The 21709-nt window shown below is 37.2% G+C and overlaps 3 protein-coding genes across 5 annotated transcripts; 1 reads left to right on the top strand and 2 right to left on the bottom strand.

The window, feature by feature from the left end:
• The first annotated feature begins 217 nt into the window (after window positions 1-217).
• On the top strand, window positions 218-13999 carry LOC137731473 (myosin-15-like). The gene is made up of 38 exons (XM_068470591.1): window positions 218-663; window positions 769-915; window positions 1597-1742; window positions 1839-2001; window positions 2320-2378; window positions 2878-3034; window positions 3293-3442; window positions 3546-3682; window positions 4044-4190; window positions 4286-4387; window positions 4804-4861; window positions 4948-5049; window positions 5497-5534; window positions 5624-5750; window positions 5834-6007; window positions 6622-6753; window positions 7162-7271; window positions 7592-7652; window positions 7738-7915; window positions 8030-8235; window positions 8516-8635; window positions 8721-8819; window positions 9283-9504; window positions 9899-10038; window positions 10205-10316; window positions 10501-10548; window positions 10637-10732; window positions 10901-11071; window positions 11324-11467; window positions 11663-11839; window positions 12343-12468; window positions 12674-12744; window positions 12839-12938; window positions 13024-13080; window positions 13166-13222; window positions 13327-13407; window positions 13492-13574; window positions 13694-13999. The coding sequence occupies exons 1-38, from the start codon at window positions 544-546 to the stop codon at window positions 13815-13817; spliced, it is 4542 nt and encodes a 1513-aa protein (XP_068326692.1). The 5' UTR covers window positions 218-543; the 3' UTR covers window positions 13818-13999.
• Window positions 14000-14142: 143 nt separating this feature from the next.
• Window positions 14143-15623, bottom strand: LOC137731453 (protein OXIDATIVE STRESS 3 LIKE 1). Of its 3 annotated transcripts, none has more exons than XM_068470571.1 (3): window positions 15450-15623; window positions 15086-15337; window positions 14143-14800 (listed from the first exon to the last, which is right to left on the bottom strand). In XM_068470571.1, exons 1-3 carry the CDS (start codon window positions 15536-15538, stop codon window positions 14326-14328), a joined length of 816 nt encoding a protein of 271 aa, XP_068326672.1. In that variant the 5' UTR covers window positions 15539-15623; the 3' UTR covers window positions 14143-14325. The 3 variants fall into 3 exon arrangements, with proteins under 3 accessions (XP_068326672.1, XP_068326664.1, XP_068326680.1); XM_068470563.1 differs by having other exon boundaries at window positions 15086-15361; window positions 15450-15621; XM_068470579.1 differs by having other exon boundaries at window positions 15086-15379; window positions 15450-15581.
• Window positions 15624-18462: 2839 nt separating this feature from the next.
• Window positions 18463-21110, bottom strand: LOC137717327 (endoglucanase 16-like). The gene is made up of 6 exons (XM_068456647.1): window positions 20793-21110; window positions 20395-20604; window positions 20082-20282; window positions 19917-19994; window positions 19666-19815; window positions 18463-19342 (listed from the first exon to the last, which is right to left on the bottom strand). The coding sequence occupies exons 1-6, from the start codon at window positions 21009-21011 to the stop codon at window positions 18755-18757; spliced, it is 1446 nt and encodes a 481-aa protein (XP_068312748.1). The 5' UTR covers window positions 21012-21110; the 3' UTR covers window positions 18463-18754.
• Between the last annotated feature and the right edge of the window lie 599 nt (window positions 21111-21709).

The raw sequence follows: 21709 nt of genomic DNA, 5'->3' as shown, positions 1-21709 counted from the left end.
ATCTTATAACTCAATTGATCGAGAAAATTATCTTGAAATTTCGAGTTCGATCCTCCTACACCTCATTGCTTGTTTAAAAAGAAGAAATAAAATCAGTAGACGGATCTGTACGTTAAAAAAGGATTTTTCTCGGAAATGAAATTGAAAGATTCGCAAAAAGTAATTTAAAAAACGGAAATTTCGTAACGTCTCTCACTGTAATACAGGGAGAAGCTGCGCAAAACAAAAAACAAATAAAACCGCCATTAAAATTTGCCAACTTCTACCTGCTGCGTCCAGAGTCACTGGAGGGTGACGTGTCGAGTACGCTATATAAACATTCGGTTTCACCATTTCGGACTCCTGCTCTGTAGCTGTTAGGGCGGGAACCCAAAATTTTCACCCAAAACTCTCTCTCTCCCCTCTCACTTTCTCTACGTTGTCCTTCTCTGTTTCTGTCGACTTCGGCTCTTCCGCCACTTGTCGTCTTCTCCACCGAATTCTAGGGTTTCTGGCTTCCCGTCACTAGCTCAAGGTCTCGGTTTCCGCTGGAGGTCCGCCGAGATGAGCCTCCGCCGGGGCTCTAAGGTATGGGTCGAGGACCGGGATTTGGCCTGGGCCCTGGCTGAAGTCGCCGACTGGAAGGGGAAGCAGCTCCAGGTTGTCACCGCTTCGGGAAAGAAGGTGAACTGAAACATTTGCCCTCGGTTTTTGTGTGTAAATTACTGAATAGTGTGTTTGAAATTTAGGTGATTTTTTGTGTTGACTGTGGGGGTTTTGGGTGTGTAGGTTTTGGCGTCGCCGGAGAAGCTGTTTCCGAGGGATGCAGATGAGGACGAGCATGGCGGAGTGGACGACATGACTAAGCTTACGTATTTGAACGAGCCGGGTGTGCTGTATAATCTTCAGAGGAGATACGCTCTCAATGATATATATGTGAGTCCATTTTCGTGTGCAATTGGTATATTTGGAGTGTTACGGCTGTTTCATTAAAGGGCTTTCTTGATTTGCGTATCGACTGGTGTTAATTGTGGACTAACTTAAGGTTTCTGGGCTTCCCACTTGGCGGAGTTCCGAATTTTATGGAAGTCATGTGCCACATTTTGTTATGTCATCAAGGACTGATGATGACTTGTTACTCTGTTGATCGGTTTAAATGATTCAGAATTTTTCAAATTGACTATTGGTTGTCTCATTGATGGCTTCCACTTGGCGTGCTACTGGTTTTCCATTACCCCCTAGATGAGGCTTAGCAATCGATGGTTGACGCGAATTGGCTTATTCTAGAAATGTTAAGTATAACACAAATAAATCCTTGGTTTCAACTGTTGAGTTGGGATGACTGAAAGTGTCTGCTGTTCAATGTATAGGAAAGTGCTCATATTGAATGTTATAATGGATTTGGTTATTCACTTGCCATGTTTGACTCCTTCATTTCCAGATGAGATAAGGATAAATGGATAATATCATAAATTGCTGAAAATGCGGTATATTGAATGTTTATGTTTCCATATGGGATATACAAAAACTTTTCCTTCTATATTTTTATACTACTAAAATTGGTTTATGGCACCTACTTTTGGAATTGAAGTAATTGTTTTCTTTTCTCAATGGTAGACATATACAGGGAGCATTTTGATTGCGGTTAACCCATTCACAAAGCTTCCCCATCTATACAATGTCCATATGATGGAGCAGTATAAGGGAGCCCCATTTGGTGAGCTAAGCCCCCATGTTTTTGCCGTGGCTGATGCATCTTATAGGTATGCCAACTTTATGATTATTGAGTCTTGACCTTGGTTCTTTATTGCTATTCGATTGAATGACTCAAGTTAGCTTTTCTTGATTTTGTAATCCAGAGCAATGATGAATGATGGACGAAGCCAATCAATACTGGTCAGTGGTGAAAGTGGAGCTGGAAAGACGGAAACGACGAAACTGATTATGCAGTATCTTACTTATGTAGGAGGCCGAGCTGCTGGTGCTGGTGATGAGAGAACTGTTGAACAACAAGTTCTTGAGGTAAGATCTACCTCTGTTCAAACAAATACCAACTCGGTATAAGAGTAGGCATAAATTCACACTGTTATAGATAAGGTTTTTTCATTTTTGCCATTAAATTTTGGCAGTGAAGAAGTTATGGTTGAGGTAAAATTTTTGTTTTCTGGGACCAGTTTGGTTTTCGTCGTTGTCCAACGCTTGAGAAAAGGATTTGATCTTCTTCATTTTTACTGAGAATATTGGTCAACTCAGTGTTCTATATTTTTGTTAGAATTTGTTTTTGAATTTTTTATCTTGTTGCTTTAATGTGTCAGTGATTCTTTTTTGTGCATGGTTCAGTCGAATCCCCTTTTGGAGGCATTTGGTAATGCAAGGACTGTTAGGAATGACAATTCAAGGTGTGCTATCTGTTTATTCTTCACTTGAAATATTACTAATTTGATATGTATAAATTTGAAATTCTCACACTTTTTGTTGAGTTTAATTTATGCTTTCTTGATGATAAAAGACTGGGGTAAATGTTATGATGGTTAGTTGAGAATGAAGGGCAATGCAGGAAGAGCATGGCATAATGAAATGAACTAGGTCTTGGCTCTTAGTACAAAATAAACGCTTTGAGGGTAATTATTGCTGGAGGATGTAGTAGAGGTTATAGAATATCATTACTGAACTTTTTCTGCCCTTTCTAATAGGTAATAGTATTCATTAATGAACTTATTTATTGTATCAAACAATAATTAGGGTTATATTATTGTAATCGTTAATCAGTTTAGTAGTATATCATTGACTACTTTGTATATTTTTTCTGGCAATTTGCTCTGATATCATGCCAATTTTCATTTTAGTTTTGGAACTAAAAATTGATATTCCTTCCATTTTCATGCTTCTCTGAGGCAGTCGTTTCGGCAAGTTTGTTGAGATCCAGTTTGATGCAAGCGGTAGAATATCTGGAGCTGCAATTAGAACTTATCTACTGGAAAGATCCCGTGTTGTTCGGATTACAGATCCTGAAAGGAATTACCACTGTTTTTACCAGTTGTGTGCATCTGGAAAGGTACTCTTTGTGTCTGTGATTGGATGGATTTATCACACGGTTTCCATTTTAAATATCTAAGCATCTGCAGTCATTTAGCTGTGTATCACCGAGTGCATGTGTTTTTCTTATGCATCTTACATGTTTCAAGTTGTGTGTGCGTGTACGTGCGTTCCTTCACCATTTCTATGCATCCTCGTGGTTCACATATGATCATCAGTATTAGGTACTCTATTGAAGCTTATGGATATTGTTATTTGGATGTCTCTATGTGTCTAGGATGCAGAGAAGTACAAGTTAGGCCACCCAAGCCACTTCCATTACTTAAATCAAAGCAAGACGTATGAACTTGCTGGAGTGAGCAGTGCGGAAGAGTATACGAAGACAAGAACAGCAATGGACATTGTTGGTATTGGCCGTGAAGATCAGGTTTAAAACTTAATCCAAGTGGATGGTGCTTTAAGATGAATACTTTTTTTTCCTTCACTTCCGCTCTTGGATGTTTCTGAGATTCATTTTTCTACCTTTTTAGGAAGCAATATTCCGCACCTTAGCTGCAATTCTGCATTTGGGGAACATTGAATTTTCTCCAGGGAAAGAGCACGACTCTTCAGTTCTAAAGGATCAGAAATCGAACTTTCATATGCAGATGGCTGCTAATCTTTTCATGTAGGTGATTTATGTAGCTTGAACTTGAACTTTTACTTTCCCCAACTAACTTTCAACAAACTGAAGGGTTAATTTTAATATCCTGTCGGTTTCTTTAATACTTTATGAGTGAACATTCAATTCAGAGATTTTCTTTGTAATTTACTGAGGGGGTATCTACATGGAATATTTAATGCAATCTGTTCATATTATGAGTCAGGACATATTTCTCTGGAATACCTCTTGTAACTGAATCATTCTATTGCATTTTGTGATAGGAACATGCTAAAGAAAGTTCCTGCCCAAACTTTATCATGAATATAATTTGCATTCAATAATTTAACTTAGAGTTGCTTGATACAATCCAAACTCGTACTATCAGGTGTGATGTGGACCTCTTATTAGCAACACTGTCTACTCGTACAATCCAAACTCGTGAAGGAATTATTGTTAAAGCTCTCGACTGTAGTGGTGCTATTTCTAGTAGAGATGCATTGGCAAAGACTGTTTATTCGCGGTTGTTTGACTGGTATGATTTCATCAACAGCCCCTTTAGGAACTTCATTTTCTTCACTCGTCTGGGAAGATCTTCTCTACCTTATTTGGGTTCGGATATTTTCACAGGCTTGTTGATAAGATTAATACATCTGTTGGCCAAGATGTGACTTCCCAATTGCAAATAGGAGTCCTGGACATTTATGGTTTTGAATGCTTTAAGGACAACAGGTAAAATCTTTACCCATATCTATTTCCATTAAAATATTATGAGTCTTAAATTTGGCGTTGGAATACCAAGTGCCGTTGAAAGTTTGAATAGTAAATGGTCATGTTGCTCTGAATTTGCTTGAATTGTCCAGAGGGTCAATAAATCTATTATAAATTATTTGGGATCATGTGTGTTTTTGCATCTTGTTTGTCACTGTAATTCATAAGGTGATTGGACTTTTGACATCCCAACTGATCTGTTAGTTGGTGATAGTCATAGTCTCTCTACTCACGTTTTACTCTTTCGTCCTATATCATCGTTGTTACCATTATTGTTTTATTTCTGTCTTGTCAAAAGTCAAACTCTAGTCTTATTATTATTAGAGTATCCTTGTGTTTGTACATTATTCCTCTGGTTAAGTTATTCTTTTCCACAGTTTTGAGCAATTTTGCATTAACTTTGCAAATGAGAAGCTGCAGCAACACTTCAATGAGGTGAGCGTTAATATTTTTTGAAATTAATATACGATTTTATGCAATAATTAGTCACTGTATTCGAACTTCGTTCCCACTTGTTCCAGCATGTGTTCAAGATGGAGCAGGAGGAGTATAGCAAAGAGGAAATTGATTGGAGCTACATTGAATTCATAGACAACCAAGATGTTCTAGATTTGATTGAGAAGGTTTTGCCTCCGTCTCCCCTTTTTTTTGGACAAATTTGTATGGAAAGCTGCAAAGCCATCTTCTTCTTCGCTCCCTTTTAGTATATGATTTTAAAAGGATAATCAGTATTCTGGATTGATTTCGTAGTAGCATGTGTGCAAGGAGTGGACCTAATTTCTAGTCGTATTTACGTGCTAAGGAATGACCATGGTCGGGAAGTTCTACGTATTTTCTGAACTAATATATGATTGAAGCTACCACCCTGCTTTGAGGAAAAATGCATGACGGGCGTTTGTGGTCTGAGTTTTGGTGGTTCTATAGTATGACAAAGTTGAAAATAACTGTATTTCTTCATTTTTTTTTTCTAATAACATTTTGCCTGCTGTTATTTTCCATAGTGTTCTGTTTTTATGTGCCTTGAGAGGCTGTAAGGCGTGGACCTTATGTTCTCACTCATTGGTTTGCAGAAACCTGTTGGGATAATTGCTCTCTTGGATGAAGCTTGGTACAATTAAGTTCACTATAATTTGGTGCGTGTTACTACGTAGTATTTTCTGGAATTTTATTCTTATCCTGATTTTCTTATTTTTGCAGCATGTTCCCAAAATCGACACACCAAAGTTTTTCAACTAGGTTGTTTCAAATTTTCCGGGCCCACCCAAGGTTGGAAAAGGCAAAATTTTCGGAAACAGATTTTACCATGTCCCATTATGCTGGAAAGGCATGTTATATGTCACTACATATTTGTGTGCAGCATCTTGATATTGAATCATTTATAATATAGTCTATTCACTTCTTGTTCAGGTTACTTATCACACTGATACCTTTTTGGATAAGAATCGTGATTATGTTGTCGTAGAACATTGCAATCTGTTGTCTTCATCCAAACGCCCTTTTGTTGCTGGTCTTTTCGGTTCACTACCTGAGGAATCTTCAAGATCATCCTATAAATTTTCTTCTGTGGCCACTAGATTTAAGGTACATTCCATCTCTATCCTTTCTGTGATGTGATGTTGTTTGGTTGCAACTGCTTAAAAGACTACAGAAGCTGATACACGAAAAGATATTAATAGGAGAGGCTCCTGCTGGAGATTTTTCTCTTATCTCTGTTTTATGCAATGATAAACTTTGTTCAAGAAACTTGCACGAGATCATTAACCAATCCAATAGACGGTTCAGTGAAGAAAAAAAAAATTGTATGTTGTTTGCTGTCGTGCAGGATTTTGGGCTTCAACTTATCTTTCCACAAATGAATGTCAATTTGAGGATGTCATTGTTTTCTCTTTTCTGATATGGTCTTAGATTTTGTGTAAATAGCATTAGGTTGAATCTCTACCTTTCTTTTTCTCAGACACATGCGTCCAACATCCTACTTGTTGGATATTGTTCGGATAATACTTCATGATGTGGTTATCATTTCTGCTTGTATTCAACTGATCATTTACTTTGACCTGTATTGGGAATTATTACTGCCTTCTAAGATTAGCCTATTTGCGTGATGTACCTCCCTCCTGAAAATTTTGCTTTTAATTACTTGTTTGATGGTTATTAAGCTGATACTTCGCCCCTTTCCTCTGTTTTGGTTATTGTAGCAACAACTTCAAGCACTGATGGAAACCCTCAATTCAACAGAGCCTCATTACATACGTTGTGTTAAGCCGAACTCATTGAATCAACCACAAAAGTTTGAGAATCTGAGCATCTTACATCAGTTACGCTGTGGGGTAAGTGCGATCAAAATTTTTATGTTTCTTTTATGTTGGATCTGTTGTCATACACAGAAAAAAAAAAAGGATTGCCTACTTTTTTCTTTTCAGTTTGAGGCTAAATTAAAAAAACTTTGAATTTAAGAGAGTATTTGAATGATATGCTAACAAAAAAATAAATAATAAAAGAAAGAAACAATTCATATATATGGATTTTTGTTATCTTCATATCTTTGTCATATCTGTATCTTAGTTTTTGAAAAGTTATTTGTATTATCAATATTGGTGCAACATAACACACATCTTAACCCAGCCACTCCACCTCATGTACTTGTTTGGTTTCTGCTCTCACCCGCATTCGCATTGCGCAGTGTTTCTTATTGAATGTGATATTTTTTACGCTAATGATTCTCTTATTCCGCTTAGGGTGTTCTAGAGGCTGTTCGGATAAGTCTGGCAGGTTATCCCACACGTAGAACTTATGCAGAGTTTATAGATCGATTTGGATTATTAGCTTCTGAATTCATTGATGGAAGGTGAGCTTCATTCATAGTGCTTAACTTGAAGACTGCCTAATAAATATTGAAGATGTTCTGGTTGCCTTTATCACATTTAATGTTTTTAAATATTTACTTTACATTTTATTCTGCTGCAAACTTGTGTTGCAAACTTTAATCTGCCTAGTATTTTGTAATGGTTAGCAAAAGATGCTGTTCTCTGTTTTCTTTTGGTCCTAACTTTCTAATTCTGTTTTATTTTTCAAATATTTTTCTTTTAAGTCTCTGAAGCAATTCCTTTTTCTCCTTTCCCTTGTTCTAATATCATTTAACCTCTTTGCTTCTCTATGCTTATGCAGCTATGATGAAAAATCTCTAACTGAGAAAATTTTGAAAAAGTTAAAGCTAGAGAATTTTCAGGTACGAATCCTATGATCCAGTAGGATGGTATTCACATGATGTTATTGCTCACAGAGAATTTGACAAGGTTGTTCTTTCCTTGAAGTTGGGTAGGACCAAAGTATTTCTTAGGGCTGGTCAAATTGGTGTTCTGGACTTCCGACGGGCTGGGGTTTTGGACAATGCTGCAAAGTGCATTCAACGTCAATTGCGAACGTTTGTTGCTCGCAAAGATTTTGTCTCCAAACGGGCTGCTGCATTTGCAATCCAAGCTTTTTGCAGAGGTCAGATGTTTCTGCCAGACTTCCATCAGAAATGCAAATTCTTATCACCAACATTTTCTTCAGATCCATTGTATTTTTTTTTTTGTTGATGTTTGATGTTTATTATGGTTGAAGGATGCCTTGCTCGAGCGCTGTATACTTTAAAACGGGAGGCAGCAGCTGCTATTTTAATACAGAAACATGTCCAAAGATGGCTATTAAAGTGTGCTTATATGGAATTATATTCAGCTGCTACTGTCATACAGTCCAATATTCGTGGTTTTTCGATTCGCCAAAGATTTTTGCATGGAAAGAAACATAAAGCTGCCACCTTGATTCAGGTAAACTTAATTCATGGACTTTTCCTGTGTAATAATTTGCGGTGGGCAAGCATGTAGAGTGTTGTGATATGATTCTTTTGTTTAGAAATTTAGGGTGTTTTGGAAATTTTTTATATGCGGGTGGAATATTTTTAGGAATAGCAATATGTTCTTCATTATGAAGTTGGATTCTATTCATGCATAAATGTATTTTTCTTTGTAATGATTATCTGTCTGGTTGTCTACTTGATATCTCACTGCCACTTCGTTTCTGTTTTGACATAAAATATGTACTTGTTAGGCTCGGTGGAGGACGTGCAAGGTTCGCTCGGCATTCCAACATCACCAAGCTTCTGTTGTAGCAATACAATGTCTTTGGAGGCAAAAGTTAGCAAGGAGATTGCTTCGAAGGCTTAAACAAGTGAGTCAGTTATACTGCTGCTCCTGACGAAACAATATGCATGAGAATTTCTTTATATGTTTATTTAATTATTTTCATTTTGCAGGAGGCCAATGAGACCGGTGCCTTGCGTTTAGCTAAGGGTAAACTCGAGAAGCAGTTAGAGGACCTCACATGGCGGTTACAACTTGAGAAAAGATTACGGGTATTTTTTTGGCTGTGTTAAAATTTGTGTTGGTTGGTTTGTGGATTCATCCATTAAAGTACTAGGTAACCTGCTTTTGGGGCACTTCTGTTATTACTCTGCTTGTGCCAAATGTATGTCAATAGAGTTTGTAGCTAATTGGCAATATTATGGCTCATGGACTAAATGAAGGTTTTGACCTTACCTCCATAAAATAGCTTCAGCACTTGCCAAATTCTCTTGATAAAAGAACTATATATATCGTGAGTTCCCAATTATTGATTCCAATATATCACTTGATACTTGTAATTTGCTTTATATGCTCGTCACATCTCCTCAGAAAATCATTATAAAGGTGCTTAGGTGCTTTTGTGTAAATTTTTAGTTTCAACTTAACCTTATTTCTTTTGGTTGAGCAACTTGACAAACTGTTGTATGGGTGCATAGAAGTTCCTTTGCTTACTGCAAGCTGAACTGAATGCAGATATCGAATGAGGAAGCTAAGTCAATAGAAATTTCAAAACTTCAAAAAGTGTTGGAATCCTTGAGTCTTGAGTTAGATGCATCAAAGTTGGCTACAATTAATGAGTGCAACAAGAATGCAGTGCTTCAAAATCGATTGGAGTTATCAGTGAAAGAAAAATCATCTTTGGAAAGAGAAATCATTGGAATGGCTGAATTGAGAAGGGAAAGTGCATTTTTAAAAGTGAGTCTTCTGATGTTTATTAAATTTATGTTCTTAGGTCGGTTTTACTTTGTGGGATTTTGTAAGCTACATCTTATGTACTCAGAAATTATATATCTCTCAGGCAGGAAATCTAGAGTCATGGTATATAATTAGTTGAATTCTCAAAAATTTGATAAATACAAAGTTACAAACTCATTTTTTTCACTATTTTTTAATCATTTTAAACTTTACTTTGCTTTTCTTGACCTAAACAGGTATTTAACGTTTACTGAAGTCTATTCTCTCTTTTTCTTGGCATGTCTTTCTTTTTGAGAGTGTTTTTTCTTTTTCTCTACCCTATCCCTCCCAACATTTGGGGATGGTTAAGACATTTGCAGTGTCCTTTGAAAATTTTCTTATTTGTTGTTTCCAGAGCTCTTTGGATGCCTTGGATAAGAAGAATTCAGCTCTAGAAACTGAACTTCTCAAGGCTCGAAGCGACAATACAGACACCATTCAGAAGTTGCAGGAATTTGAAGAGAAGTGCAACCAGCTCCAGCAGAATGTAAAGAGGTGTTTTTCCGAAATTCATAATTATCTTTTGAGTGTTTATTTCAGTGTTGTTAAGTAGTTTTGGACATCAGTTTTAGATTTGTTTATCACCCCAAATATGTTTTCTTCAGATCAATTACGCTACAATTCATTGATACTTAATTATTATGTTGTATCTAAATTACAGCCTTGAGGAGAAACTCTTAGTATTAGAGGAGGAAAATCTTATCATGCGACTAAAGGCCCTTAGTGTGCCTGCAAAGAGCACTCGGCGTGGTGTTGAAAAGTCGGTTCCAGAGGTAAATGATTACGTACAAGCGACATACAATTAAGGGGTTTGATCTAAAAAGTCGGTTGAAAACCTCTTTGTATGCATTCTGATTTTACTGGTGTCAAATTTTGTTGCTTCATAAAATCTTATAACATAGATTTGTGGGTCTGGACTGTATTCTCAAGTTATGTTATTTTTTTTAATGTAAACAGAAAAACTCTGGTGTGCTTGTTCCCATCACTGACCAGAACCCGATATTCATAAGACATGATCTCCGTCTCACTCTGATTTATTTTTCATCTAACCGTCACAGTAACACTTCTTCATGTGTCATACCATCTAATGCAGGAGTCACCCACACCTACAAAAATGATTGCACCTTTTTCACATGGCTTGCCAGAATCACGCCGATCAAAGTTAGCGGTTGAGAGGCACCAGCACCAGGTTTTGTCCCTTATTGTTTATTTGAACCTTAGCTTTAAATTTTGGTATCCACTGAATCTTCTTATGGACTGTAACTGCGGTTATCTTCACAGTGCCATAAAGTTTCTGTCATTTCCATTCTAGGTAGTTGGGCTTATAAGTTTAAGCATGTCGCTTTGATATGTACAGGAGAACTATGAATTCCTATCAAGATGTGTTAAAGAAGATTTAGGGTTCAAAGACAGCAAACCATTGGCGGCTTGTATCATATACAAATGCCTTCTTCAGTGGCATGCCTTTGAGTCTGAGCGTACAGTTATTTTTGACCATATAATTGAGGGAATAAATGATGTTCTGAAGGTAATTTACTTGCTTCAGTCAATTTTCTTTGGGCTTATGATTTTGTTTCTGCTTAAGGCTCGAACTGATGTTTTACTGGCTTATGATTTTGTTTCTGCTTAAGGTTTGAACTGATGTGTTACTGTACCTGAAATAAATTATGTGGAGAGATACATATATTATGTAAAAGCTATTCTCGATCAAATGTGAAATAAACTACTTGCATAATGTTTTAGAATATTTGAAAAAAATTCTGTATGGCCATTGTTTCAGGTTGGGGATGAGAACATAACATTGCCCTATTGGCTGTCCAATGCCTCAGCGCTTCTATGCCTTTTGCAGAGGAATTTACGACCAAATAGTTTCCCAGCAACTCAACGTTCTGGGTCTTCTGTTTTAGCTATCAGGATTGCACAAGTAAGTTATATAATCAAATGACAGGCTTGTTGAATATATATTCTTTGTATACGTAATTGTTCGACCAAAAAATACTCTTTAGATCTCCTTTGAACTTTACTGAGTTCCACACTCATGAGTTTATTATGTCATTTGCTTTACTTTCAATATTTCATTGTAGTTTATTAAATGTCATCCCCCCACTTTCATTTTCAGGGACTGACATCTCCTTTCAAATATATTGGCTATGAAGATGGTATGTCACATCTTGAAGCAAGATATCCAGCTATATTGTTCAAACAGCAGCTAACTGCTTGTGTAGAAAAGATCTTTGGCTTGATGCGCGACAATTTGAAGAAGGAATTGGCTCCGCTCTTGGGCTCATGCATTCAGGTGAATCTGATGGAGTCTGATCTGCTCAAGTATTCTAAGTCAAAGTATGGGTGCAATTTCACTCTATGACATAGGATGACTTTTATTATACTATTGTTAGCATTTGGAAAAATGGTAGTTGGTCCAGAAATTTTGTTCATGTTTGTGTATTCATTTAGTGGTTACTTGCTATAGTTTAGTTAATTTAAAGCAATGAGACAACGGAGAAATGGATGAATTTGCATTTTCCTTCGTTTTTAGTTGTGATACACCTTTGGGGATAGTGAAAATCATTTAACTCTTTTGCTTTGAATCAATCACAAGTATTATTGACCTGCCATTAGCAATTATCTAAAGCAAGAACCCATACGTCAGTTGGTACTTGCTGGCCTTCTGAAGCCTAATATTTGATTTTCATGTCTGACTGCTATCTTTTGGCTATTCGGTTTTGTTTTATTTGTGTTTGGTTGATCTGCATACTATTTTGACCTAACATGTTACGAATATTCATGGCAATTTTTTAGGCACCCAAAGCTGCGCGAAAGTCATCTATATCACCTGGTAACGCTCCTCAGCAATTACCAGGAAGTCAGTGGGACAACATAATCAAATTCTTGGATACCCTTATGAGTCGGTTACGGGGAAATCATGTATGTGGGACATTTTTCTGATTTGTTTCTTTAGATCTACATTGCTTTCTTTCGATCTAAATCACCAATTTCCGTTAGTTGATGTCAAAGCTTCATATCTGAGATCATTTAATTGTTTGCTAAATTGAAGCTTAATATTTATTCCATAGATCCCCCTTGTCGACTTTTTCTTATTCATTTCTGACCTAAACACTACTCTGCTTAGGTACCTTCATTTTTTATTCGCAAGCTAATCACACAGGTCTTCTCTTTCATCAATATGTCACTTTTCAACAGGCAAGAGTTTATTGCTATTCCAGTTTTTCATTGCTAATAAAATGACATTTGCAATGGTTTATGTATTGACCCGACCTTTTCTTTCCCCGAGCAGTCTACTGCTGCGACGGGAATGTTGCACATTTTCAAATGGTGAATATGTAAAATCAGGTCTTGCTGAACTGGAGAAATGGATTGTCAACACCGGGGAGGAGGCAAGTATATAACTACCATGCTGCAAGTGTTTTCTGTTTAAACGAACTTTATAGGTTTGTTGGTCTGAGTCTTTGTGCAATGCAGTATGCAGGGACCTCCTGGCACGAGCTAAATTATATCAGGCAAGCTGTTGGTTTTCTGGTATAAGCTAAAGCTATTTCTTTGATTTTTTAAAATGTATAATTTATGAGAAGTTATGAACCATTTCTGTGTGCGATTGGTATAGGTAATACATCAGAAGAGGAAAAAGTCTCTGGATGAAATTAGGCAGGATCTTTGTCCGGTATGGTTTATTTGTCTAAATTTTCTCTTTTTCCTGTCACTGGCTTCACAAAAAGTATATTTGAACTCTGAAACGAATTCATTGGCATTGTGATCAATGTCCAGGCATTGACTGTCAGACAAATCTACCGGATAAGTACTATGTACTGGGACGACAAATACGGCACTCAGAGTGTGTCCAACGAGGCATGTTTGCGTATTTAGTTTTGTTGTTGTGCCATAAACTCTGTGATTATAGTCCCATTGTTTTCTGAACGTCATTGCTTGCAGGTGGTTGCTCAAATGAGGGAGAATTTGAACAAGGACAACCAGAATCTAACCTCCAATTCGTTCTTGTTGGATGACGATCTGAGGTAATCTGCTTCTCGTCCAATTATCTGGTCTTAATTGCACGCTCAACAAGATATCGCTCCTTGTATGATAAAAACAGAATAGCAAACCTTACCCTATTTAATTCACTTTCTGATTGCAGCATTCCATTCTCCACCGAAGATATTGATATGGCGATTCCTCTCATCGATCCTTCTGAAATCGAACTTCCATCTTTCTTGTCTGGTTATATTTGTGTACAGTTTCTTGTGCAGCCCCAGAAGTAAATGGTGTGCTAACCTCAAGGGGAAACGTCTTTTATGAAGTTCGAAAACTGAGCAGCAGTCATCTAAATATTAAGAGGGATGACTCGTTACATTGCTCGAATTTGTTGATTAACTTTTGGGGGTTTTAGGGTTCATCAGACTTGATGAATTCTTTTGCCTCCAGTCAGTTGCAGGTTTAGGGACTGGTCATCTAATTGTAATTATACCACATTTCTCTCCAATTAATTTTTTTCTTTTGGACGCGGGGTGGCGTCCATGTTTTGTAAATTATATAACGCAGTTGTTGATAATTAATTATTATACAAGTGTTGAAGATTGGTGGAGATGGAACTCGTAATATATGGTCCTTTACTCATTAAACGTATGTACAAATAACATCAGATACTTCAAATTGTTCTACCCTTAAACTTTCAATTAAAAATTAGACAAGAAAAAAACCATACCTCTCGACATCATGGCAAACTCCTTCGATGCGGGCAACAACACCGGCAAGATTCAAGTTAGGTTTCTACACGTTCGGTTTAGTGGTGGCCACCGAGAAACGCGAACTATTTACAGTAGTAGCAGTGGTACATTCTTGCAGATCAGCCAATGAATACGATCTCCAAGCTGCATAACTTCCTAATGGACAGGCGTAACCCGGTGGGAGAGGCGGCCGCGGCGACGTTGGATTTGAGCTCGAATTGGAATCCTCGCTTGCGCTACTAGTACTGCTTTCCGAGCAGCTGCCTAACTTGACAGCCAAAGCCAATGCGCTTCGACTGGACGGAATCGGTCTCTTTGAAATTCCGCCGCCGTTGCTTCTCAGCGGGAAGGAGGTTCGGTTCTTCTCCCACATCTGATTGGAAGCAAGAAGGTTCCTGCGTTTTCGGGTGTAGGCATTGTCTGGTTTTGCAAGCTCCTGAATGTTGGAAGAAGATGAAGCTTCTGCTAGACTCGTAAAGGACTTGGATTTGTAGTTGTAGTATTTCGAGATCCCTCTCCTGCATTTATTCATAATTTCATCAATCAAATCACATTAGAAAAACTCGATTGCCATTGACGTGAGTTAAGCCAGTTGGTTAGGCAATTTCCGCCGCTTAAAAATTTATAATTTTTTTTTTTTTTTTTATAAATTAGAATAGATTAGAATATCGCGAAAAGCGGTAAAAACCCAATTGGGCCAATACCAAAAATTTTCTATCCTGATTCCTAACATTCTGAGGAACCCCAATTTACAAAAGTAAAAATTGCAGTAAAAAAAATGAGAAAAGGGTTTAACCGCTAACCTCACGGGTAAAACTTCCTCCAGCTCGTTCATCACATCCAACGGACCTTTATACGAGCTCTGAGCCTCGTCATTTTCGCCACCGTCGTTGCCTTCCGATCCATCGTCGCTGTTCTTCCCAATCGACGACGAACTCGAAGAACAAACCGTAACCTCACCGGCGGTAACTCTCCGGCGGTTTTCCGGTGAATCGAAGATCAACCCACCACGCGCGAACCCAGACGACGGCGCAATGCCGATCCTGGCGGCGGCGCTATTCAATGCGATCGACATTAATCTATATCACAAACGCAATCTAAATCTCACAAATCAGGGAAAAAAAAGGATTTGGGATTTCAACGGATAAATGGGATTTGGGACTTCACCGGAGAAATAGGATCGATGAGCGAAGGCGGATCTTCGAGAGCGCGTTAGATTTGCCGGAGAAGGAGACACATGGTGTTTGTCTTTTCATATACTTTGTTGTCTGTGCATTAATATTTTGTATATATAGCTTTAAGGCGGATGAGATTAACAGGATGGATATGCCTTTGATTAATTAGTGCTTGATTATTTGATTAGGAGAGGATAATGCACCTAATTAATTTATATTATAATTAGTTAAAAAAATGATGGCAGTGCACAGCCATAGCCAGCAAAGACTTTAGACCTTATCCTCAATCCCTTTGCCAACCAAGATATACCTTTCAATATTTTTCAATGAGCCGTCATCCTCTGCTTCACATCCTATTCTACTTCCAATGTTTCCATCTCACTTCCTTATTATTTACACTTTCTCAATCCTTTTTTTTGGTTTTTCTGATTTTCGATTTAATAAATCAAAGATGAATCGAGATTTTAATCACTAATATAATGTCTTGATTGATTATATTTCTATACAATAACATAATATGAATATGTATAGTATCGTCACATTATTTACTATGCAAATTTAATGACATTAGTAAATGAGAAAGTTTAATACAAAATAATCTCGTCAGTAATAAACTTGATTAATTTTTGTATGAATTTGATTATTTCGTTCATCTTCAACCTTCAAAAAAAAGTTTGAGCCCTTAAATCCAATCGAGTAACATTACAAAAAAAAAAAAAAAAAAAATTTAAATCGGCCTCTGAGCGGTTGGAGATTTTTTTTTAAAAAAAAATTAGTTAAAATTTATTTTCCAATAAATAAAAGCTAAAAAGGATTTTTATTGGTTGAGAAGATTTGAGCCCACGAAAACAAGAGTGCACCGGATCGAAAAGGAAAGTCCGTTTCCCTGTGGGCATCAGCGACTCGGGGCGCATCCGATAAATACCAACCATAAACCGCCCATAGTTTCTGCTTGCCGCGCCGCGCGGAGCCTCTAGAAGCTTACACGTCGTATGTGGTCGGCCCTCGGGAGGGAGAGAGAGACGCTTTATTTACTTTGATTTAGGTTTATGTCGGTGAATGACGTGGCAACGTGGAAAGCAATTGGTCCTCTTCCTTCTAATTCCCCTCCTCGTGAGTCGTGACTGGTGAGGCTTATCCAAAACGGAGTGGGACCCGCCCACCATCTACTCCAAACCCACTTTCGAAAACGAATTCGGATAAGATTTTGCTTTGTCCACCCACTTTGACAAAGTTAATTAATCCTACAGTAATAATATTGATATCATATTTTTGTACCACATTTTTATACTAGTATCTGATGTGAATAGCCACATTATTTGAAAAATTTGCAAAACCTAAGAAAATGAAGGAGAAAGACTCATCGTATATCACAATCATCATTTAACTAACTAATTTTTTTTTAATTATTAGTTTATTAAATAATGAACTAAATTAAAAAATCTGATTAATTCAAATGATGTGGCTATCTACATCAAATGAATGAAAATGTGATACACAAACATGGTATAAATAATACTACTCATGCTATTATTTATTGGAAAATAAATTTTAACTAATTTTCGTGGGCTCAAATCTTCTCGACCAATAAATTTTAACTAAGATTTGAGCCCATGAAAACAAGAATGCACCGGATTGAAGATTTGGAAAATAAATTTTAACTAATTTATTGGAAAATAAATTTTAACTAATTTTCGTGAATAGCATTACACATGTTATTCATACCATGTTTTTGTACTATATTTTCATACCATCTTAAATGACATTTGATGTAGACAGCCATATCATTTGAATTAATCAAAATTTTAAATTTAGTTCATTATTTAATAAATTAATAATTAAGAAAAAATAGTTAATTAAATGATGATTGTGGTATACGAGAAGTCTTTCTCCTTACTTTTCTTAGGTTTTGTAAATTTTTCAAATGATGTAGTTGTCCACATCAATGTCACCTAATGTGATATAAAAACATGGTATGAATAAAATTACTCCATTACCATTAATCCTAAGGGTAAACATTTTTACTTTTGCAAGTGGGTCTTTATTATAGTCAGATGTTGAACTTTTATATGACAGGCGTAAGTTCAAACTCTAATCTAACATATAATTTGATAAAATTTATCGTTTGATAAAAATGAAAAACATTTCTACTTTATTTCTTCTATTTCCTTAATCTTTAATTTTCGATGAATTAATTCGTACTCGTACGGATTTGGATGTCTGATTTTGTGATTTATCTTCCAAGCATCTTTCTACCTAATTAAGCCAATTAGAAGGTTGGTCAGAACGTGTTAGGGAGATAATCCAATGATTAAAAATTTAAACGGATTTAAATTTTACCTTTTCTTGTCGAGAAAGGCATCGGTCGAAATGATGATGTTCCTTGTTGTGGCATCTTGGCGATGTTTGCAGACAATGATGGAAAAGCAAGGGTTAATTAATTTGTATATATAGTTACATTTTGTTGAGGTCCACGGAAATCAAGGAGATTAATTAATTTATTTATTTATTGAAATATTTTATATCGATCTATTTTTTAGATAAGAGTTTAAATGTTTTAGCTCAACTTCAACTAATACTTAAGTATTTTATGATAAAACATCACACGTGACGGATAGTGCATATCGTAATTACTAAGTTTGAGATAATATTTGTATTGTTGAAAGTGGGCATTTAGTCCGTCTCTTTGATAGTTACGCAATAACAATGTATCTTATGTAGAATTAAGAACTTATATCAATTAAAGATCAAAGAGAAGAAAGAGAGACAAAAACAAGTCCAGTTTTACTGTTTTAACCCAATTGAGCATGTCATGTTGCTTCACAGCTGTGGGATGGGGTTGGTGTTACGGAGACTCGATAGTTACACTAACTTGTTCAACATTATTTTGATTATCCTTTCTGAAAGAAACATTAAATTAATAACTTATTAGGTCAGTTGATTAAGTTAATATGTTTCTCTCTTTTCTCTTTTAAGTTCTATCCTCTAGTTACCATACAGTTTGGATAGTTTAAATTTCCTTTGTCACATATAAATAAAATAAAGGAAAATATAACAACCATTAGTTGAGAGTTTCCGAAGGAAGAGAACAAAAGAAAAACAGTTTAATAACTATGTTATATAACCATTTTCCACCCCTCTTTTTACAGCTTTCTCTCAACAAACGGCGGTACGTTTTGGGTTTCCAAAAGTTTACATTTAAATCCCAAAATCTCTTCCTTTCGTAAAAATATATAGCACTAGATTGGGATTAGGGTTTAGGGCAACACATATCATAGGCCGTGCATGGTTCTTTTCTTAGGCCGCAAGCTTCGCCAGCGGTCCGACCGCGAGCGAGTTCACGTAAGTGCATGGCTCGGTATACGACGACGCCCAACGTTTGTCCTCGAAGTTATCAAACCTATCGGGTCCCCCGACGATGGCACCAGTCAACTCATTAGGGTTTGGCACGTCCTTCTTGAACCAGTTCACGAAGCTCATGGCGCAGTTAACGATGCCGTTTTCCTCCTTCGGTACCGAAGCTCCTCTGTGGTGGGGTTGTTGGGGCGCGTTGGGTCCGAACCCGACCATGTAGGATCTTCCTTTTGGGTTCTCACCCAACAAGTAGTCCATTTGCTTCTTGGCAAAAGCGATCAGGGCGCCAGAGTCGAACTCTTTGCCTCCGCAGTTGACTTTTTGGTTGTGCTGGGCGAGGATATCGCTGTAGACGGCGAATAAGTGGGCGGTTCCGGTGACGTATTGGGTGTTGGCTCCGTCTCTCAAGTGGATCATGCCGCCCGGTGTCATTGTGACTTGGTTGTAAGGACTGTCGGGGATGTTTGAGCAAATGTAACTGTCAGCACCGTTTTTGTAGTTCACTAGGGATTTTTCACCTTCAAAGAACAGCTGCAATAATATACAAAATAAATTCAAGTTAGTTGTATCGGCCAGTATTGTTACTTTTACGATCATGATAATGCAATGTGTAATGTGTTGCGAAGAAATCTTGTTTAGACAGTAAGACCTAGTGGATAGTTGGACAATCGGATCAGGTTGACTGTTTAACTTATATATTCACAAAGGAGAGGTGGACAGTCCGACAAACGAATCAAGTAGACTATCCAACCCATGCATTCAAAAAGGAGTGGAACCGCTGCATTTGATTTAACTTTCCATGTGGTACAGTGATGATCCGTTAAGATGGTATAAATTTATTTATAAATAAGTACCTTGGCCAGGAGGACTTGTGCTCCCGCGTATTTAAGGTCCCAACTGAACTCAGACACGGTGGCGCTGATGGCTTCTTCCTGAATGTACTTGAGATACACATGCCTCTTTGTGGCAATGTACAACCATGTTGCTGCCCACAACAGCTCATCCTACATTCTCCAACAATTCAATTTTGTATTAGTACGAGAAAATACAGTGAACAAGTTAAACTATAATTGGATTTCAGGGGGAGAGAGTTGAAGAAAATTACATTATAGCCAGAGTAAGAGCAGTAGAAAGGGCACTCTCCATCGTAAGTTCCCTTATGCGCCTTAGCCATTTGAAAGAGCTACAGAGAAAAATAATGTTACAAGAAATTGATATATGTAAACCGGTTCTATTTGTGCATATGTTACGCCTAAAAAATTATGCGTACACGTTTGGCCTTGTTGAGTAGACTACGAGCATAGGCACGATCTGTTTTTCTGAAGACAATTGAAGAGGCAGCCATGGCGGCTGAAGTTTCAGCTGCAATTTCAGTTCCGGGTGTGCTATCATCAATCTTCAACACTGTTCTTGGTGTCTGCATATCTTCTGGTCTAGTCCAACATTGATGGTCTTGATTTGGGTCTCCAACCTTTCAGAATTTGATAAATAATTAGCAATTTAATTATACATGCATGATGCATCACCACTAATTACTGTATAGTTTTAAAAGTAATGAATACCAACTTAATGAATTTCTATACCTGAACGTATAATCTGTTTTTTCGAGTGGCTTTTAGAAAATATTCAGTGCCCCATTTGATGCCGGCAAGAACATTTTCCAATTCTCCAGTCGCTTCGAGCTGTTGCCTGTAAAACATGGCAGCCCACGACAGAGTTGTGACGGTGAATGCCATGGGAAGACCGTACTTGACGTTGTCTCCGGCATCATAGTATCCTCCGGCAAGATCGACCTGCGTTAAAAACAAAAGCTCAAAATACAAAAATTTAAACAAAAGTCGAGAAAATATTGTATTTGACCGTCGTACATGACTCGCTCACGTTAATGTGACATGAGATGCATTCATGTCACGTCACATGTGATGGTTAGATACAAACGTTAATCTTCAATCATAGAAAGAGAGGGGGGAGAGAGACGAACATTTGCTTCTTTTCCATCGTCGAGGGCGGAGTCGCCTCTCCATGCAGGTCTATGATTGGGAGGGAGTTTCCCTGATCTTTGAGCCTCTAGGAAAATAATGGACTTGGTGAGAGCGTCCTTGTAATTAATACCAGTGCCATGAACGCTAAGAACAAGTCCTTGGAGGAGAGCAAGGCATGCCACAACGGCAGCGGCGACGCCTCTTCTTCCACCAAACATTTCCTTACAAATTTTCGAAAACTCAGATCCCAAAACAGTTTTGAGAAAACCCAATTTTACAATTGAGAAAGCTGAAAAAAAAGGGATGGGATGAAGAAGCCCACAAATGCTGTCTACTTTAATAACCAAATAAATAAGGAGGGGGAAGAAGGAACAAAGTGAATGGTTGTGTTTTGCTGTTTGGTGGTTAATTTGTTTTGGAAAAATAGGTAATTTTGTGAGGTGGTGTTTAACTGGCTCTGGTTAATCAGTTTTGGTTTGTGATGGCGGGAAAGTTGAGAGGAGTTGAGTCAGGTTAGAGGTTTAGGGAAGAGAAGCTAATTTTGTGTGTTGTTGTGGGATTTTGGGTGGAAGAGGAAAATTGTGGGGCTGGAATTAAACATTTTTTACTTAAGGTTTTACCATACTTGAATATATGGTAGATGTTTAATTGGCTTGGTTGGTTTTTTTATTTGCTAGCATTAGAGGGCTCAAAATAGTAAAATTAGCATCCATCTTTTATATGGTGGTGCTATCCACACCCCTCCTTACGCTTTTCTCAATTTTCAGCCGTCTAATCGAATGAATTAAAGAGTATCAAAAAACAAAAATTGACAAGAGGTGTGTAGAAGGTAAAAAAAAAGTGTGTATAAGACTCTAATTTTGGTGTAATTCCACTCATTCTCTTCTTATTTTTCTTCCCTGTCCTTGAGGTTTTC

This window comes from Pyrus communis, chromosome 1, assembly GCF_963583255.1.
Source record: "Pyrus communis chromosome 1, drPyrComm1.1, whole genome shotgun sequence".
NCBI classification, from domain to species: Eukaryota; Viridiplantae; Streptophyta; class Magnoliopsida; order Rosales; family Rosaceae; genus Pyrus; species Pyrus communis.
Note: the sequence above shows the minus strand (reverse complement) of the source record. Positions and strands in the feature narration are given on the sequence as shown.

Bases quoted from the DNA above. Each gene is read 5' to 3' on its own strand.
- LOC137731453 (XM_068470563.1), bottom strand. From the start codon at position 15,538: ATGAAAAGACAAACACCATGTGTCTCCTTCTCCGGCAAATCTAACGCG. The intron at 15,362-15,449 runs GTGAAGTCCCAA...TTTGTGATATAG, and splicing joins TCATCGATCCTATTTCTCCG to ATTAATGTCGATCGCATTGA. The intron at 14,801-15,085 runs GTTAGCGGTTAA...GAATAAATGCAG, and splicing joins GAGGAAGTTTTACCCGTGAG to GAGAGGGATCTCGAAATACT.
- LOC137731473 (XM_068470591.1), top strand. From the start codon at position 544: ATGAGCCTCCGCCGGGGCTCTAAGGTATGGGTCGAGGACCGGGATTTG. The intron at 6,754-7,161 runs GTAAGTGCGATC...TATTCCGCTTAG, and splicing joins TACATCAGTTACGCTGTGGG to GGTGTTCTAGAGGCTGTTCG. The intron at 7,916-8,029 runs GTCAGATGTTTC...TTATGGTTGAAG, and splicing joins AATCCAAGCTTTTTGCAGAG to GATGCCTTGCTCGAGCGCTG.
- LOC137717327 (XM_068456647.1), bottom strand. From the start codon at position 21,011: ATGTTTGGTGGAAGAAGAGGCGTCGCCGCTGCCGTTGTGGCATGCCTT. The intron at 19,816-19,916 runs GTAATTTTCTTC...TGGAGAATGTAG, and splicing joins GCTCTTACTCTGGCTATAAT to GATGAGCTGTTGTGGGCAGC. The intron at 19,343-19,665 runs GTACTTATTTAT...ATATTATTGCAG, and splicing joins CACAAGTCCTCCTGGCCAAG to CTGTTCTTTGAAGGTGAAAA.